The 20,780-nt window shown below is 41.4% G+C and overlaps 1 protein-coding gene across 4 annotated transcripts in view; it reads left to right on the plus strand.

The window, feature by feature from the left end:
- The window catches only part of VAV3 (vav guanine nucleotide exchange factor 3), a 193,487-nt gene that overhangs the window by 20,656 nt on the left and 152,051 nt on the right, over window positions 1-20,780 (plus strand). For all 4 annotated transcript variants that reach the window (XM_048497152.1, XM_048497154.1, XM_048497153.1 and 1 more), the window contains exon 2: window positions 16,883-16,999. In XM_048497152.1, the coding sequence (XP_048353109.1) occupies window positions 16,883-16,999 (117 nt within the window). The remainder of the gene's footprint in view (window positions 1-16,882; window positions 17,000-20,780) is intronic.

Below are 20,780 nucleotides of genomic sequence, written 5' to 3' on the forward strand. Positions count from 1 at the left end.
CTTGCCTGAAAGTCAGGCTTAAATAAGTTGTTTGCATGTCCTGAATCTGTAACTGGAATGCATAATTTCACAAATTATTATTTCTAGTTTAAAAGGTGTTCTTTATATTGCTTGTTAAAATGCTGCCCTATCCGAAAGGCCCTTTTGGGGAATTACCAAATACTATAGATATTGCAGCAAATATATCTCAGTAGCATGAAGGCAGTCTAGAAAACTCTGTATAAATGCAATTGTGAACAAAATTGCACAGATTGATCATGCTTTTGACTTTCTGAATCAACAAAATTTCTGTCTGTTTACTCCAGAAATATATCTTTTAAAGAGAAATTGGGTGCCCAGAAGCATGGTGCTCTGGCTTTTTTAAAAAAGGTTTTTGTTTATAAATATATGAGTGGGTGAAAGTTGAGTGATGTATTCTTTATTTGTAAAATTTCCTACCACCACCTTTGCAATGAACTGATGCATACTATAATAATAGTATTACAATATTTTAAATCTTTACATCTAATGTTTACTACAGTTATCTTCCTGAATCAAAATTGGTTCTATATGTTTAGTTTTGATTAATCTTCCCCTTTATTTCACAACAAATTTAAAAAGCTGAAGTTTAAATTTAGTTCTAGCAGACAAGTTCTAGCAGACAAATTTAGTTCTAGCAGACAAATTTAGTTCTTTGTTTGAGCCCTCTGGCTTCTCTCAGTGTAAGCAATACCACTTTTCAAACTCAGTAACTTTAATCCTGTGCCCCCTTACTTGTGAATAAACACTGCTTTATTTGCAGTGAACATGTATATATGATTAAGCTACATGTTGTTTTGTAGATCTTTGGAACTGATCTTTGGAACTTTAGATCTTTGATTGTGTGTTCCTGCATTGCAGGAGATTGGACTTGAGGGCCCTTGGGATCTCTTCCAACTCTATGATTCTAATGGTCTGACAATTTTGATAGGGCAGAGCCATCTTCAGTTCCAAATTTCCTATCAGTGAACTTTGGAGGTTAGATGAAACCTGCCCTGCCCTTACCCCCAGAAGTTCACATTGTAAGTTGATGTTCTTCTGGGAATAGCTTCCCTGTCATGGATGGTATATATTCATTTAGCTTATTTTTATTTTACAAAATATATGCCTCACATTTATCACCTCAAAAGGGCTAACTAAGGAGGCTCACACATTAAAATCATACATAATGCCACACCTTAAAAACTATTAAAGCCAGCATGGCATTGTGGACTCTAATCTGGAGAACCAGGTTGGATTCCTTACTGTTCCACATGAAGCCTGCTGTGTGACTTTGGGCTAATCACAGTTGTCTCAGCACTCGCTCAGTCCCACCCATCTCACATGGAATCTGTTGTGAGGAGGGGAAGGGAAGGTAATTTAAGCCACTCTGAGACTCCTTAAAAGTAGAGAAAAGGGGGGTATAAAAAACCAACTCCTCCTCCTCCTCCTCCTGAAGACACATACATAAAACATGAGCTAACATGCATTAAAAATGTTAAACATACAACTAAAACACTGGGTAGGAATGAGGGATCATCAAGGGAATGTTAAATGAAACAGTCTTCACCCATTGGCAGAAGATGGCAACAGAATGGGAGAGATGGATCTCCCTGGAGAGAGAGTTGCAGAATTTTGGTTCCTCAACTCAGGCCCACTCTGCACGGGCCTTAAGAGTGGCAATGAACCAGCATACTTGATTCCAGTGCACCCCTGGGCCATTTGCACACTTCCATGCGCATGGCCCCAGAGCTGCCACGGTGCATGGAGGCGCCTCTGGATGAAGATGCACCGCTTTTTTAAACTTACCTCCTCTTCCCTGCGTAGTTCTGCAGACACAAGGGGACACGCCCCCTTGGCCGTGGCGACACCTTGGGGTCAGGGCCAGGAGGCATGTTCCCTCATCCCCGTGGAGCTACGCAGGGAAGAGGAGGTTAGTAAAAAAAAAAGAAGCGGTGTACTGAAAAATGGCGCCTTCCACCTGGTGCTGTTTGCTTGGCACCAGGTGGACGCTGCTGTTTTTGAAAAGATTTGCTCACTGAGGCCCCTTTTGCACGGGCCAATAAAAGCGGCTTGGGGGTGAAATAAAACCCTTGTTGGGTGGGAACTTCGCATGGTTTCCACCCTGAACACGGGTCTAACCCGCCCTAACCCGTGCTGCTGACTGCAGCGCTGGTTTTGGTAATAGTGTTATCTACAATTCTTTTGTGTTAATGTGCCTCACATCCATGGCCTGAGTGAACGGCCGCGGCTGTGAGGCGCATTGACACAAAAGAATTGCAATTTGCGTTCCTTCCCCCCCCGCTTCCTTCTGCGGAGCTGGGGAGGGGAAACAGCCCATTCCATGGCCTGGGGGGGTCGCTCCTGCTTGCCTTTGCAGCTGCGCTTTGCAGGCAGTCAGGGGAGGAAAAGAAAGGCAGCTGGGAAGGAAGAAAGGGATGTGCCACTGTGTGACTGCTGTGCGTCCCATTTGCATGGCTGTCTGTCGACGAGTTGGCCAGCCATGGGAATGGTTGGGGAGTGGGGACGAGTTCATGTAACTCACCTCTCACCTGGGTTTTTGGCCCGTGTTGAAGGGGCCTGAGTGAGTCTCAAAAACAGCAGCTCAGGGGGAAAAGCATGGCGTTGCCTCGCTCAGGAGGTGGCAGCTGTGCGAACAGCGCCTCTGGGAGATGGCATTTTTGCCGTTCCGGGGATGCTGTTCATGGCCCGTGCGGAATCTGCCTCAGATGGCCCTCTTCCATGCTATCTGCACAGTTTGAATTGCAGCTCCTTTGAAGAAGTCTCATATCCATTGGTTTGTTTAGGTTCCCATGTTGCTGGCCAGACCACTGTGTATCAGAGCAGTGTACATCGGGTTCCTAGAAATATCATCCATACAATAGCCACTGCCAGGGTGTTCTGTCCTCAAACTGATACTGATACTGTCCTCAAACTGATACAAGCTTTTCTCTGATACTTGCCTTTCTCTGTTTCTGGGCTGAGGGTGTAGATAAACACAAACATTGAAGATACAGGTCTTCCATTTTTTTAAAGCTACAAGCGAGGGAAATGTGTAAGCTCAGGAAACTCTCTCCCTCTCAAGCTATATTTAGATGCCCCCAGATTGCTATATAAAGTCTCTTGCTCATGAGTTTAAGGTGCTTGGTTGGTTCAAAATCATGTGGTTGCTAGATGGGACAGTATCATGATTTTGAATCATGCAGTCTACCCAAACTATGTGGGAAGAAGTCTTATGCATGACCATAGTGAAGTGGGAGTCATTGCTGGAATATTGGCTGTCAGACAGCTAAAGTGCTTAAGATGTGGCAGCACAGAAAAAGTCTGTACCTTCCATGAACAGAAAACTGCATGCCCTCAGTAAAAAGCTTGTGACACTTCTGATGCATAGCTAGAGAAGATCCGAACATTTCTTCTGCCTCTGTGTTTTCCTTCTCGACATTGTAGTTTTCCTGTATTTAAGAGAGTTGAACAAATCCACATACTAGTCTGCATTAAAGTATCTTGAAGCCCATCAAAACTTTTTGCCATCGTGTCAGTACCTTGGGTGCTTGGTTGATTTTCAAAACAGATAATGAATAAGATGCCACTTGGGTAGTAAAAGGGCATGCTGTAGCTTGGAAACAAATGGTAATGGAAATGTTGACATAAAAGCCAAATACTTGTTCTCATTTTCTTTACTGAATACATTGTTAGTGGTGTGGTAAAGCAAACCACAGAAGTACTGAGATTGCACATAGTGATAGGGAAAGTTTTAGGATGCTTACAGGCTGCAAGTACAGCCTTAAGTATTCGAAAGATAAGCAATTTCATTTGCTTCCTTCCTTTCCCACTGACACAAGAAACATGCCAGCTGTTCGTTGTTACTACATTTGATTCAAGAGGATTGACAGCTGGTGCAAAGGGCAGAAGCTGGGATCAATGAGCTATATAATGGCAGGCTCTAATCCCTAAAGAATGTCGTGAAGTATAAAAAATGTAGATATTTAATACCATGTGTATCCAGTGGCAATTGGTTTGTAACTTCCGATTCTGATGAAAATGTACAAGTGGAATCTGCCTGGCAGTTGTTTGAAGATATTCTGCTGCACTCTTCATTTCTATTACAAATAAGGGTTTTTTTTTTAAAAAAGTTTAAATTTAATAGTCTTCGGGGTGTTCACTAGCATTAAGCTATAAAATGGAACTGTTTTAAATTCCATTTTCCAGTTCAAAGGATTTTGCTGTAGAGATGGAGAGATACAGCTCTGTGCGATCATAAGCGATAATAGCCAGTGGCAGTTTTCAACTTAACACAAGCTAAGGTTTTGTGCAATGCTAGCCTTTTTCTATTTCTCTGAGCAGCTTTGAAAGTTTTTCCAGGTGACTTTGCATCCCTTTTCAGCTAGCATCTATTTAAAAGTGTCTAACCAATAAGGGAAATTTTTGCTGTCTTCAGTGCAGTGTCCTCTCAGTCCTTAAGAGCATCAGTTAGATTGTTATACAGAAATGGGATAAGTGCAGATTGTGACATTCTGATTTTTGCAATCCTTACACAATGAAAGAGGGTATGATCGAGTGTCTCCACCTGACCCATATTGCATGGACATAGCCTCCTCTGTTTATCAATTTGTTGATATCTTGGGGGGGGGTGGGGGGAGGGCGCGGTGGGGGGGGGGGGGGGTGGGGGGGGGGGGGCGGGGTGGGGGGGGGGGGGGGGGGGGGGGGGGGGGGTGGGGGGGGGGGTTATCATATCCCGATACTCTTGTTCTAATAGCTTAGTTTTCAAGCAGCTATATGCTTCTGATAGGGAAAGAGGGACGAACGACTCGAATGAAAAGCCAAGAGCGTTGATTTTTCCCTCAACTAGTTTCAGCCACCTAGCATTTGCATAGTTGGGGGGGGGGGGGTGGGGGGGGGGGGGGGTGGGGGGGGGGGGGGGGGGGGGGGGGGATGGGTGGGGGGGTGGGGGGGGGGGTGGGGGGAGGGGTGGAGGGGGGGGGGGGTGGGGGGGGGGGGGGGTGGGGGGGGGGGGGGGGGGTGTGTGGGGGGGGGGGGTGGGGGGGGGGGGGGGGGTGTGGGGGGGGGGGGGTGGGGTGGGGGGCGGGGGGGTTGGGGGGGGCGGGGTTGGGGGGGGGCGGGGGTGGGGGGGGGGGGGGGTGGGGGGGGGGGGGGGTGGGGGGGGGGGGGGGTGGGGGGGGGGGGGGGTGGGGGGGGGGGGGGGTGGGGGGGGGGGGGGGTGGGGGGGGGGGGGGGTGGGGGGGGGGGGGGGTGGGGGGGGGGGGGGGTGGGGGGGGGGGGGGGTGGGCTGATGGGAATTGTAGTTCCTGAACATCTGGAGAGCCGCAGGTTCCCTACCCCTGGTATATATGTTTATGTTCCTCTAGTTTTTAAAAAACGGTCCTATAGCTGTCTTTCTTTTGGCTCTTTATCCTCCCATCTCTTACAGGATGTGTGGTAAATTAAAGCTCAATCCATGGTTTTTGGTTCACTCATTCATAGCTGTTTCCCCTATTTTTATTGAACATAATGACAATTACTGGCGCTGTCAGAGCAGAACTAATTTAATCTATTTTGTCTGGTGAGAACTGCAAAGAAGCCAGGAATGATTTCTGAGAGAAAATTGTAACACTGAATGCAAAATATTTTTGATTCACCCACTACCCCACTGTTCTTCTTCTGTAGCACTGAATGAACACAAAACAATTGATTGCCAGATGTTCCACATTTGCTTGTCACTTTGTAAATCCAGCTAGAGGGCTATAAAATTGCGGACTTTTGGCATAAGTTGGCACTTCAGGGTTTCCTAGCTCACATGTTAAATACTGTTCTCAATTAGTTCTGAAATTTATCCAGATAAGATCTGGACCTGACTGAAAACACTGTCCATTTATGTATGCACTACTTACCCTATGGCTGAGAAGCAGTCAATTTACTATGCCTCACAGTAGGGTTTTCCTGTTTATACCATTCTTTTGTTCCTCGTGTTTTTTTGTTTCCTTATCACAGCTGATCTGCCATTTTGCCCATCTCCCGTCTCATTGTTTTTGTCATTCAACCTCCCTATGGGAGGTTGCTTGCTGCTTCTTTTGGGTGGCATCTTTTGCCTAGCAATAGATTGCTGAAATGGCCTTCTCAATTTTACCAGGTTCACTGCTTCAGTCTACTGCTTCAGTGATAGACTTTTACTGCAAAAATAAAAAAGAAACCAGTGGGGGGTGGGCTCCCCAAACCTTTTGATCATCCTGAAATGGTGGCCAGTAGCATGGGAGAAACTACTTGGGGTGTGCAGGTGAAGGTGGGGAGGAGTGAAAAAACATGAGGAAATGTTAATGCACTGGGGAGAAAAAGGTCACATCACTGGGGAGAAAAAGGTCACATCTAAAGAGCTTTTGGAAACTTTAGGGATTCTCTGATCTGAGGTTGGTATGTGTGCTGAAGAGGGAAAAAGTGTGCATGACTGAGAATCAAACCCATAGGGAATGTATGCTCAAAGTAAAGGAGACCACATGTGCGCAGATGGCTGCTGTGCCTATATTACCTGGCATTGTTGCTTCAGTTGAAATCTTCTTTTTGCAAAGAGTGGAAGGCAGTCATGTACTCCTCAATGCCTTGTTTTCACTTACATGGCATTGCATTGGAGACATGGTAAAGATACCTCCTTCTGCCTGTAGGCAGCTTCAAACCCCTGCCTGTTTAGCATCCAATTATCTGCTTTACCTTTTACTGGTTGTAGTGTGTTTCTTTACATTTCCTGTATTGGTGCATAGTGGATTGTGTCATATTGAATAAGCATCAAAAATGAGTATTGCCTTCTGTAACACTGGTTCTTGTGGGATGGTATGTTTCTTTATACATGGCCTTCTCAATTTTACCAGGTTCACTGCTTCAGTCTACTGCTTCAGTGATAGACCTTTACTGCAAAAATAAAAAAGAAACCAGTGGGGTGGGGGGTGGGGGGGTGGGCAGTCTTTCTTAGTCCTGTTTGTTGCATTATTCAGTATTAAGTCTGCAATTCTGTACACTTAGCCTATACAGAGCAGGATGCAATGTGTCTGCATTGTTGTCTAATATAGTTAGCACCTGCCAGGCATGCTGCATAGTTACCAGAACATACATATCCTTTGCTTCACATTGAAGCACTTGGCAAGCTGCTGTTTTCTCATTTCATATATGACGCTAACACAAGTAGGTATCCACAGTTCTAGGGATTGGTAAGAATGGACACTTCATTTATTTTATTTTATTTTATTTTATTTTATTCAACTTAGTACCCCACTGAGGCTTTCCTTGAGAACAGAGAGCCTGTATAGTTAAACTAGGACTATGTGAGTAAAGCTTATGGTCTATCATATCGAGAACTCCAAGTCCCAGACTTCCTTGTGCATAGACAGGAGGGAGGAACCCTTGGTGAGATGGACAAAGCAAACAGCATCTGACTAGCTTTTGGTACAAGCTTTTTCAGGTACTGAGGATGGAAACAAGTTTTTACAAGCCAGAGGTAGAACAAGGGGTTAATCTGCCACTTTCCCAAAAACTATGTGGAAACCATAGAGTTTTGGGGGAAATGCTAGCACATACCCTGGTGTGATACCAATGCTTCTGCTTTGCACCATAAGTTACATTATTGTTCTTGAACACCAACCCACTGAAGGACATCTCTTGTTGATTTACAGGAGGGACCTGGCAACCCTAGAAGTGCATCTTGAAGGCATGGGGATTTTAGCACAATTGCCAAAGGAGAGAGAGATGAAATCAAAATGATGATTTTGTTTCATGATGAAACATCTGAGGCTGAGGAATCATGACCTCTCTGATGCACCAAGGTCTTAATGCAAAAAGAGATGAGAGGAGGAATGTTTTCATGTAACTGTGGACAATGTCATCTGTGCATGAGAGTACAGATTCAAAGCTGGCAATAAGATTAGTTTTGCATTCTGTTTAGTCCTAAACTATGAGATGCTAGAACTGGGGAACTGGAAGAGCCTGCTAAATGTGTACTTCACAAGTATTCCACAAATCTTTCTGAGTATTTTCCTTGTGAAATGTTGCACTTGAGGAAAAAAACTTCAAGTCTACTTTTGGAAAAGAACACGAGCTACCTCTACTTATATTATTTAATGAGATTTACAGGAAACAACCGCAACTAATTTTCAATGGAGAGTTCATAGCTCTGTGGAACTTTTCATACACTGCCAGTTACTGTGTTAGAAGCTGAAAGAAGTTTCAGTCAGGTATTGCTCATCCAATTTAGTTTAATTCATTTGTACCCCACTTTTCTTTCCAATGGGGACCCAAAATGAATCACTTCCATTTTATTCTCACAGTAACCTTCTGAGGTACATTAGGCTGAGAGTGTGTGACTGTCCCTAGGTCACCCAGTGAACTTTCATAGCACAGGTGGGATTTTGAAGCTGCATCTCTGAAATACTAGTCTGACACTCTTATTCATTTAATTACATTCTAGAATGAGGGAAAAGAATGGTTAAAGCACTTAGCCATTTTGTTTACTGGATGCCAGCTTGCCAGACAAATTGATTTTTGGGATGGCTAATTCATGATTTTACAATGAAAAATACCAGAAAAACAAAGCTTTAATGTTAATATGCCTATTGTTTGCGGGCATTTTGGTTCAGTAGAATAAAAAATTCAAGACATTGACAGGATAATCCCTTTTTAATGACAAAAACCTACAAATAGTTAACAATTGTTGGACCCTCTAGCTGGGTTTTATTAAACTGAGGTAGCAAAGGCTGGCATTTTTCAAAAATGTACAATATGTAACAATAATTTCAGAATTAAAACAAACTTTTTTCATAGCCTATGGTATTGATGGGTATGCCACAGCATCTGATTATTTTGATGCACAGCCTGTGCTTTGACCAAGACTGTTAGAGCAGAATATTTAGAAACAGAAGGTTTCCAGTTGGCAAAGGTGTTAGACAAGGGTGTATTTTAGGTGCCCATCTCTTCAATCTATATGCAGATCTTATCATAAAAACAGATTTAGGTGAAGGTGGAATGAAAATTTAGGGGTGAAACATAAGCAATTTGAGATATGCCTGTGATGCCACATTACTGGCAGAAAATAATGAAGTTACTACAGGTGAAACTTACAACAGAAAGTGCAAAAGCAAGACTATAGCTAAACTTCAAAAAGACAAGAGTAGTGACTACTGGAGAATTACTCAGCTTTAGGGTGGACACTGAGGACACTGAAATTGTTAAAGACTTTGCATTCCTTGGCTCCACCATCGACCCAAAGGGAGACTGCAACCAAGAAATCAGAAGAAGATTGAGGTTGAGAAGGGCAGCCGTGAGGGAGTTAGAAAAGATTTTTAAGTGTAAGGAAGTTCACAAGCAGCCAAGATCAAGTTAATTTGTGCCCTAGGATTCCCTATTACTGTGTATGGGAGTGAAAGTTGGACATCGAAGGAAGCTGACAGGAAAGTTGATTCCTTTAAATTATGGTGTTGAACGAGATTTTTATAGGTACTGTTAATTTAGTATGTGGTGTTGGAGGAGAGTTTTATGGATACTGCCAAAAAACCAAATAGGTAGATTCTAGATCAAGTCAAGCCTGAACTTGACTTAGAAGCCCTAGAAGCTAAAGGACTGAACTGAGGTTATTATACTTTGATCACATTATGGGAAGATAAGACTCACTGGAAAAGACAATAATGCTAGGAAAAATTGAAGGCAGGAGGAAAAGAGGAAAACTCAGTATGAGATGGATTGACTCTATAAAGGAAACCATGGCCCTCCATTTGAAAATCCTGAGAAAGCTGTTAATAATAGAACATTTTGGAGGACATTGATTCATAGGGTTGCCATGAGTTGGAAGTGACTTGGTGGCACTTAATGCACATTTAAGACTGATGGATGTGAGGAAGGATTGTAATGTCAGAGTGGTGTTCCAAGGTGCTCCAAAAAGGTTAAATCATACTTTGTCTTATCCTGTTATCCTTGTGTTGAACTGGTAGCTTTCTCAGGTTTACCACTACATCCTGCTAAAATGTAGGATTACCCTTCTTTTAAAGAAATAAACCAGTCAAGACCTCAGACAAAAACGATGTATTTTAGAAAGTGAAACAGTTTATGCCAACAAATATATCCTAGCTTATGTGTTGCATTAACCTTTCAGAAAGTTAATTCTAGCACAAATTTCAGCTTTTGATTTTTTAAAAATGTCACGTTTATTATTTTAAAATATATAAAATACAGTGCTTAGTATCAAACAACCCTTTTCTCTAATCAAACCATCCTTTTCCCAGCCTGAACAGAGGGAGGGGGGAGGGAAGGAAAAGAGAAGAACAAAAGTAAAGAAATAAAATGGGATGTCATATGTGACCCTTATCCAAACAGATAAAAAATATTTCATATCAAGTTTCATACAGCTCTAAAAATTTATTTCATGCCTGCATTCATCTAAATATTAGGAAGAACTTTCTGACTGTCAGGGCTGTTCATCAGTGGAATTCACTGCCTCGGGGAGTGGTGGAGTCTCCTTCTTTGGAGATTTTTAAACAGAGGTTGGATGAACATATGACGGGAGTGCTTTGATTGTGTGTTCCTGCATGGCTCCTGCATAGACTTGATAGCCCTTGTGGTCTCTTCCAATTCTATGATTCTATGAGACACTATTTTTCTTTACTGCATGATTCAGTGGTTCTTCTGTGCAGATTTCTGTTTGTGGTTCAGTTACTGCTTTCCAGTTTTGAAAGATAAGATGTTTAGCAATAACAGCTGTTAAAATCCATCTCCCACATAGTGAGGCATGAAACCCAAGAGTAGGTAGATAGTAGAGAACTGAAACAAGGGGTCCAAAGTTCATCTGTTTTTTTCACCTCTGGCCAGAATGGTAAAATGGCAGATTAAGTCCATAATATACTCTAGTTGGTTCAATCTATCTCTAATAATTATTGTGGTCTGTAAGACTCAGTCTGTGGGACCTGTTTAGGGATCCATTGAGGTTGAAGGATTTTTTTAAGTTGCAGTCTTAAGTTCAAAGATTATTGTTTGGTAGCTTTAAGAATAGAACTCTACTGTGGTGCTTTTATTTGTAGCGCTGCTTCTGCATTTGAGCAACATCCATACCTCAAGGAGTGCAGGTCCTAATTCCAAGTAGAGGGAAAAGTATAAAAATATTGGTCATGATTGTACAGAATTCAACAAGAATATTAATTCTAGAGGCTCTGATGCAGCACAAGTAAGTGAATTCTGGAGGCTCTGATGCAGCAAATCCAGACCAATTTGGCATGGAGGCCATATGTTAATTGTTGATCTTGTCCAGATGAGGGCAAATGAAATTCTCCTGGAAGACACTTAAAAGGTTTAAATCTGTCACTATTGTCCATTAATTAAGATAATATCTTAAGCTGTGGTACTCACTCCATGGATCACGTAAATCAACATGTGCAGTTATATCAATCCAATGAGTCACATGACTGCTGTATGCCCTATGAGTCTCCACACATATACAATAATCAAATATATAACCATTAATATTAAAGCTAGGCTGATCTCTTCAGATCTGTAAAACTAAGCAGGGTTGAACCTGGCAACTATTTGGATGAGAGACATCCAAGGAATACCAGGGTCACGACCCAGAGGCAGGCAATAGCTAACCACCTCTGAATGTCTTTTGCCTTGAAAACTTCACTGGAGCTGTGACTTGTCAAAGAAGAAAAATAGCTATAATATATTAAACTGCCAAATTAAGATTTCTGCTCAACATCAAAGACAGTAGATGAAAGATTTGCAGGCTTAAAGTTTTCCCCCAGACCTCCCTTTAGTTAAGATATTTATGGATTTAGAACGAGGGCATTGTCATGAATTATGTAGCACAAAAGGAAATGTGCACCCTGTTTCTGGGGACTAAGCACTCCACCCTTTCCAGTGCTCCAAGATTATTTACAATTCTTAACTATTGTATTGCACAAACTGTGAAGAGTCTAAGTGTATACCTAGATGCCTCCTTGTCAATGGAGGCCCAGGTAACACATGTTGCTTGGACAGCTTTTTATAATCTATGCCGTGTGAAGCAGTTGGGACCTTATCTGTTCCAGGCCGATCAAGTCACAGTGATCCATACAATGGTCACCTCCTGGTTAGATTACTGTAATTTGCTCTATACAGGGCTACACTTGGGCCTGATCTGGAAGTTCCAACTGGTCCAAAATACAGTAGCCCAGGTCCTTAAGAGGATCACTTGGCATGCATACATTCAACTAATGCTGCATCAGCTGCATTGGCTCCAGGTGGAGTAGTAGTGAGTCAGGTTCAATGTTCTGATGTAAGCCTTCAAAGTTCTAAACAGGCTAGGACGTGCGTATCTACAGGACCATCTTTTCAAATATGTCCCTTGAAGGTCATTGTGATCAGCCAATGAAAATATTTTGGTGATCTCTGTCCCAGGAAAAGTCCGTCTGGCCTCAACCAAGGCCAGGGCTTTTTCGGTCCTGGCCCCAGCCTGGTGGTACACTGTCTGTGGAGGCCAGAGTCCTGCAGGATTTAACACATTTCCACAGGGCCTGTAAGAAAGAGCTGTTCCACTGGGCATATGGTTGAGGCAGTGATGTTGCCTCATCAAAATAGCCCCCCTTTTGTTTTCCCCCTCTGGTGGGGTCCTATTTATATCAAATTGAATAATGGGATACTGATAGCAGGTGGGATCCATGTATTAGATTAGAACCTGTGAGAGTTCTTATTGATTAGATTATGTTTTGGTTGTAAATGAAATTTTTGTATATGTGGTTTTAAAGTATTTATTGCTGATTTATGAATTGTTTTATTGGTTGTTGTAAACACCCTGGGCCTTCTATTGAAGGGCATTAAATAAATATAATATTAACAACAACATTATCTGAAGACAAAGATTCAGCAACTATTACCAAACCAGTGGTAATTGGCACCCTGCGCACCATACCAAAAACACTTGAAACACCTTCAAATTGACAGAATCAACATCTGTCAGATTCAAAAGGCAGCCCTGCTTGGAGCTGCACAAATACTATTTTGGTACATTAAAATGTCCTTGAATTTTAATGAAAGGCCAACAACCAGCTAAAGAATTGGCAGCTGGGATGTTAAACAAAATTGAACAACCACAACAATAATGATAATAATAATTCAAAAGGCAGCCCTGCTGGGTTCTGCACGAATACTATGCCGATATATTACAACATCCTAGACCTCTGTGTCGGGCTCGAATTGTAATAAAAGGTAAAGAACTGGCAGCTGTGATATCAAACACAATAACAATAATGTGTCTGAGAGCCACATTTGGCTCCTGAGCCACTGAGTTCACTGTCATAAGCCCAGCTTTATTCCAAATATTCCAAATAATCATATTCTGCCCTACCACTGAGATTGCCCCACAATGTGAGGTGTTCATGAGAATACGGGTCAAAGCCTAAAGACAGCTTTGTGAATCTTTAAAAATGGTAAAAAAATAAAAGTCCACAGCTATCTTTTTTTCTTTTTTAAAAGAAGCCTTATTAGCATATCTGGTCTGCATTAATTGGGTTAAGTTAACTGTTAAATGGCAAATCTTTTAATCCATTTGAAAGATGAAATTGATGGTTATTGAGCCATTAAATCTGAAACATAACACGCTAAGTGTGCTTTCAGCTAATGGGTGATTTCATCCTATTGTCAAGAGGCTTGTTACTTTAACTCTAGTTAACTCTAAATGCATTGTAACTCTAGATGTATTCCCCCTTTCACTGGAAGCAGGCATGACAAATGGTGACAAATGGTGGGTTTTGAGCTCCTGACAATAATCCTAATAGAAATAGAATGTTGCTTCACATCATCTCCGGAACCCTGGATTCTACAGGCAACAGTTATGTTTAGTCTGGTAACCCCTAATTATCCATTATCAACCAGTTAATTTACCATGAGACCTTAAGCACGAAGTCCTCACTCAACACAGAATTGTGTGTTTAAAAGTTTGCTACAAGACGTATGGTGTCCTTACAAATATGCCCACACACTTGTTTTAGTATTGGTTCTGCTCACATATCCCTGTATCAGTAATTTGTGGTGCAATAACACAGTGTGAATGGGGGCTAACGGTCAGATCGCTTTGAATTAATACACTTGTAAGTTTGATTTGTCCATGGAACTTGTATGGTTTGATTGCAGTCATTTTCAAAGGTATCAGAAACTGACTGTGCCACTGTGTAGGTGGCTGCATCATTTGTGGCAAAGATGAGTATGATGGCTGCACCCCCAGCAGCATGGCAGCATTTTTCCTGATGGCCACCTGTCCTATAAAGACAAGCATCTCCAAATAAGAAGAGTCAGCCTGTTGCCTGCTTAGCATGATTGCCTTTAAAAGCTGACTTCAGATTTCTTTAAATGTTTATTTATTTTGCTGATTTATAACTTGTAAAAATGTAATCATATAGCATAAGACATCCAAATAATTATGCAACAGGACAAAGAATGCAACAATTCAAATACAATCCAAGAATTAAACAATTGGTTGCGGTTACTGCGCTATCTCTGCTTTAATGTCATTTTTAAAATATTGGAAACAGACCCTGTTTTAAAAAGAAGAGTTGTTCAGTGAACTATTCACACACAGTCACCCTCACCCCTTATCCAACATTGCTAAAAGTTATAATTTGTTAATATTTAGGAAGAGTTATTTCAATGTTTTGTATATTTATTTGGAAAAAGTATATGCCAGAGACCTGCTCTAGGCAGCTTGCAGTTAAAGTCATTAAAACAAGCCATTAAAAATAAACTGGCTTATCAACATCATACAAATCACTTAGAGCAGCATCCTCTTCAAAATTTTCAGAACTGTGGAGAGAATTACCTTATAAGGCGTAGAAACCACTACCTTCCAGCAAATTTTTGGTATTTTAAATTGGGGTGGGGGGTGGGGGTTGGGGTTGGGATGTTTAGTAGTGTTTCTGAAATGGCCATTTTAACTAATGGTGTTTGTGCCTGTGTGACTGACTCAGTCTACCGATGTGCTGTTTAGAATCTAGAGAACTTAATTCACAGTGCTGTGTGAGGTCTTCACAAGTCATTTAACTTCTGTGAAATTCTCCAGTTCAATTCTGAGAAGAAACAGTTCTATAATGTTAATTTTACACATTAATGTAATAAACTAGTTCACATTTCAGCAAGTTTTACTGTAAAATCATAATTGCACAATCTTCAAAGGTATAATTACTGTCAATTCTGCAGTTGTGGTGGTTTTAATCTGTAAATATAGTGTATGTATTTCAGAATCTGTTTAATTAGCCTTCTAATTAACTGTTTTGGTAAATGTGCACAAAATGCTGGTTTTCAAATGCTAAGTAATTAATTCTGATGTGGCAGTCAATGCCTGAAGTATGTGTCTCTTAAAGCTGTAATACTTAAGGAGTTCAAAAGTTTCTTCCCTCTCAAAGTCAGGTTGCCAGGTGCTTCTTCATATGTAGTAACAAGATCGTATCTATTTGAGCTTGTTCTATCATTTTTCAGGATGAGTTGGCTTGACTCAGATTGCACATTAATGTGCTACTACAAGGGCATTAAATGGCCAATTTAGCTTAACAATACTATTTTTTTCATCCCTAAGGATGAGCCATTTGGATTATCTGCTATAAGTTCTTGCGCTTCCTTTTCACTGTGTGAACTTATTTAAATAGTCATTCATACTTTTGAGGAAGAATAATAATTTGGATTTATATCCCCCCTTTCTCTCCTGTAGGAAACTCAAAGGGGTTTACAATCTCCTTGCTCTTCCCCCCTCACAACAAACACCCTGTGAGTTCCCCAGATAAGCCTCCACAGCTCAAGTGGCAGAGCGGGGAATCAAACCCGGTTCCTCCAGATTAGAATGCATCTGCTCTTAATCACTACGCCACTGCTGCTCCCCCAAATGACTAAAAGCCAACTGACTAAAAAAGTTGGCAAAGAAGAACAAGTGTTTGGATTTATAACCCTGCTTTTCTCAACTGTAAGTGGTCTCAAAACTGCTTACAAACTCCTTTGCTTTTTCTCCCCACAACAGAAACCTTGTGAGGTGGTGGGGCTGAGAGAATTCTGAGAGAATTGTGATTAGCCCAACAGGCTTCATGTGTAGGAGTTGGGAAACAAAGCTGGTTCTGCAGATTAGTGTCTTTACCACTATACCATGTTGATATAGGTGATACCAACTCTGGATATTCCTGCATGAAATGTATTAGGTGTTTGAGTGTACTAGATCAGAATACTTAAGACCCACAAATTGCTAGACCACTTTTTAGAGATTTCCTTATTTTACTGTTGATTGGTGTGGTACCCATTAGCCATGGTACAGCATATTTGGTGCAGCAATCCTCAATAATGGCCAGGATCCTTGGAACTGTAAAACCAGTTTTGTAGGTATGAGGGGACTGTTGAAGCAGGGGTGGAGCGAGGGGAAATTGTGCCTGGGGCACGTGTGCGCCCTGCACCCCTGCCGCATGGCCCCCACTCCCGCTCCGCCCCAGTATGCTTCTGGAACACCCTGGAACACCCCATCTATGCCCCAGCCATGCCTCTGCTGCTGCTCCGCCTGGGGCGTTGTGTCCCCTCATCCCGTTAGTGCTATGCCACTGTGTTGAAGCATGCCTGTTTCAAGCAGAATCATTCCTGTTATTTTTTAAAAGGAGGGAAGTTTTAAATGCAGTTTGTGATGTAGCGTAAAGATTAGCTATTCAAAGAAAAGAAATCGAGCCAATCAAGGCAGCGCAAACTGTTGTGTAAGCCAAAGCAGTTTGGATTCAATTTGGTCTTCCAAAAAAGGATGGGTTTTCAAGAAATGGCCTGTATGATACAGTATATAATATTGTATAAGATCTTTTTACAGATAGCTGTTTGTACTCACAGTTAACTTGATGATACATTAAAAGGTGTTACCTTTCTTTCTTCTCTTTAGTTTCTTTGTTTGAAGAACATAAGAACATTCCTCACGGCATGTTGTGAAACATTTGGTATGAAGAAGAGTGAACTTTTTGAAGCATTTGACTTGTTTGATGTCCGTGATTTTGGAAAGGTATTTAATTTTTTTCTTCTTCTCACACAGTTGCATCTTTGTGTTTTTAAAACTGCTGCGGAATTGATTTTCAGAAATATATACAGTTGTGGGAAAATGTCACAATGAAAGAGCTGTCAGATTGTAATACCATAGTAGCGAACCTGAACAAATGAAGTTACCTTATCATATCTTTGGTCCATCAAACTCAGTTTGTCGATTCAGACTGCCAGCAGTTTTCCAGAGACTCATGCATGGGTCTTTCACATCACCTACTATCCAGTCTTTTAAACTGGATATTTAAGGCAATTGAAGCTGAGACCTTCTGCATGCCAAGGCAAGCAGATGCTTTAACACTGAGCCAGCGTCCTTCCCTCCAATACAATTTGAATTTTCTGTAATTGCATCTTGATTGCTGCACTTGGAGCACATTTATAGTAAGCAATCACTAAAAGACTGAGGGTTTTTTTTAAAAAACCGTTCAATGGATCTTGAAGTAAGAAAGCAACACTGGACTGCTGAGAGTGCCCCCCCCCTCTCTCTGTATGCATGGAGGGGGGCAACTTCATCTTGTGAACCTGGAACAACTCTAGGCTGTTCTGCTGAGATTGGGACAGCAGGGAGAAGATTGAAATGTGGGGAGGTGGCAGCAATTGCTGACAAACTTGGAGCAATGTTGGGCTCACTCCTGAGATCATGTGGGGGGAATCAGAAGTGTGTTAGTGGGTGTCTGTCTCAGCTAGTGAGCGGGGAGCAACCCTAGGCTCTCCTGCCAAGATTGGGATTGTGGGGGCGACCAGGGCTGTGGGTGCTGGTGGCCTTGGCTGGCGAGCCCAGAGCAACACTGTGTTTACTTGCTGAGGTTAGGGCTGTGGAGGGGGATTGGAATTATGTGGAGGTGACAGCTCACGTACTCTAGTATATATGTCTAACTAGGTAGCTCAGGTTGGCGTACCTGGCTTTGCTTCTCTATTTTTGTCCTCACAACAACCCTGCAAAGTAGGTCAGGCTGAAATGAATGACTGTTTCAAGGTCACCTGGTAAGGTTACTGCTGCCCAGGAGTTTGTACTTGGGTCCTACACTGAATCTCTAATAGCTGACACATTTTTATTTTAAAAAAGGATTTTTCAAAAATTATCACAAAGGTAAAAAGAGGGCAGTGATTTTTCAGAAAGCAATTCAGCAAAGTGTCTGTGAAACATATAGGAATTGCATGTAACAATTGGGGTCATAATGTAATGTTTACAAAAGGCTTTAAAGATAAGCAGCAGAATCGTGATATTAGTTCAAATAATGTTTTTTAAACCTATCTACTTGTGTTCTCAGTTTTATGGAAAATAGTTTTCAAAAAAACAAACAGCAGCAAAATGTAGCTGAAGCATTTCAACTGCCTACAATCCTATTTTTAAAAGCAGTGATTAGGTAGATGTTTGACATATGAGGGACATCTGTACTGTTTTTGTTCTCACATAAAAAAAGGAGATTTAACTTTGGTTTTCTTGCTGTTGTCTACTTCAAGGGAGTTGTTAATGGCTTTTTATGGAGTAGTGATGGCAGAACTCACAGGTGGTGAATAGTAACTATAGCAGTATACGATCCCTCTGTGTTCCAGTCCCTTTACACCAATAAATTCCATTGACAGATGTAGCAGTGACAGAAGCAGATTGCAGCCAAGCCCACTTGCTTTTCTGTTGGAACAAAAAATAGATTATTTGTACCTAAGACTTGGAGGGTGGTTACAAAATCAATACCACTCCAGATATTATTTATTATCAAAACATGTCTATTTGTACTTACTAGGAATTCCAGTGTTAAAAGTGAACAGTTAGCACAGTTTATTTTGTATGTATGTGTATAAAATAACTGTACCAAAGGGTAAACTAGCTTTAGATCATAGAATTTTTCAGTTTAATTTTCAGGATATCCATGAAACCCTAAAATTATGGGGTTAAAATATGCACCTTCAACACCATTACATATGTAGATTTTTAGTTATCTTAAAGCCACAATTGTATTGGTCACTTATGATGTAACCCTTCCCCAAATTTTACTCCATCCATAATAATATGGCTATGCTCAGTGATCTATATTGGTATACTAGCAGGGCACCCGTGCTTCGCTACGCATACTTCATCACAGGCTCTCTATGAATTTTGGAGTGACATTCAACATACTTCTTTACAGCCTGTTTGTGAACTTTGGGGTGACATGCAGCATATTTTCTCACAGCCTGTCTGTGGACTGATGGGTTTGTTTTCGCATATTTTGCAGCAGCTTCCTGTAGTTGTCTTTTTCTAATGCAATGGTTTATTGCTCTCTTTCACCTGGTGGGCTCCAAAAGATGTCATGTGGAAGCAGCCGTTGTATTTTCGGGATGCAGAAAGGAAGTGTTCTGCCATTGGATGCTGATGAGTGAGAAGGCCGTGAAGAGGTTCAGGGTAGGGTTGAAGGGCAGGGAGCTGGACTGTACCGCCACTACAGCACATTCCTGGGGACTCATCCCACCACTTCAGAGCACGACACCAAACACAGGGTGATTGGAGACTGAGAGCAGTAAACTTGTCTTCACAGTAATCAATCTGATGTCCATATGCAAAACCTGACAAATGTTTAGTAGTCCAAGGTGATAGTGTGGTTTGTAATCTGTTTTGATTGTATTTGGCTGTAGCGGTGTTGTTAATGTGAGTGTGGATGGAGGAGTACTTTTTCACAGCCTGTTTGTTAACTTCGGGGTGACATTCAGCATGCTTTTTTGCAGCTTGTTTGTTGAAGCTGGTGGTGTTTAACTGTCACCCTTAGAATGTTTGTGCAGCATGTCTGTGGACTGAGGGGCTGGTTTGCCCTTAGAATGTTCGTGCAGATGGCCAGAGATGAGCAGTTAAAACAGTAAATGTGTAGTAACGCGAGTAAAACTGAATATTTTGAAAAAAAATTTCTTAGTGAGCACCTAAACCACATAATGAACCGGTGTGCCAAATTTCAACATTGTAGGTTTGGTGGTTTTTGAGTTCTGTGCATGAGTCAGTCAGTGAGTGGTGTTTTGCATGTATATATATAGATTATTTTTAAAGTGTAATGATATTTAATCTGCTACCATGTTTCTCCGAAAATAAGACAGTGTCTTATATTAATTTTTGCTCCCAAAGATGCGCTATGTCTTATTTTCAGGGAATGTCTTATTTTGCCACTTCACAGCTGCATGTTCTAGTGTTCGACGGGCATGTTTCCAAACAAAAACTTTGCTATGTCTTACTTTTGGGGGATGTTTTATATTTAGCACTTCAGCAAAAACTCTACTACGTCTTATTCTTAGGGGATGTCTTATTTTCGGAGAAACAGGGTATAATATAGGCCAGGGGTAGGGAACTTGCGGCTCTCCAGATGTTCAGGAACTACAATTCCCATCAGCCCCTACCAGCATGGCCAATTGGCCATTCTGACAGAGACTGATGGGAATTGTAGTTCCTGAACATCTGGAGAGCCGCAGGTTCCCTACCCCTGATATAGGCAATAAAAGGTAATTCTTGTTAGATTGAAAGTGCAATCCATGAAGTTAGACTTTATCTAGTATAAAGCAAGATTTTCATAAACAGTGTGATACTGATTGTTCAATTAATTTTTTTTCCTGCATCTTCGTGAGGTGGCTTACAGTATATATGAATACCAGTAAAAATACAGTAGTGAAAACAGAATAAACCTTATAACTAAAAGCACATTAAAGTAGCATTAGGTAAAAAAAAGAGAAAATCGTTTTAAAACCTTAGAAAAACCAGCATAAAATCTGGGGGAGCTTTCTAAAAC

The sequence above is a fragment of the Sphaerodactylus townsendi genome, linkage group LG05, assembly GCF_021028975.2.
Source record: "Sphaerodactylus townsendi isolate TG3544 linkage group LG05, MPM_Stown_v2.3, whole genome shotgun sequence".
NCBI classification, from domain to species: Eukaryota; Metazoa; Chordata; class Lepidosauria; order Squamata; family Sphaerodactylidae; genus Sphaerodactylus; species Sphaerodactylus townsendi.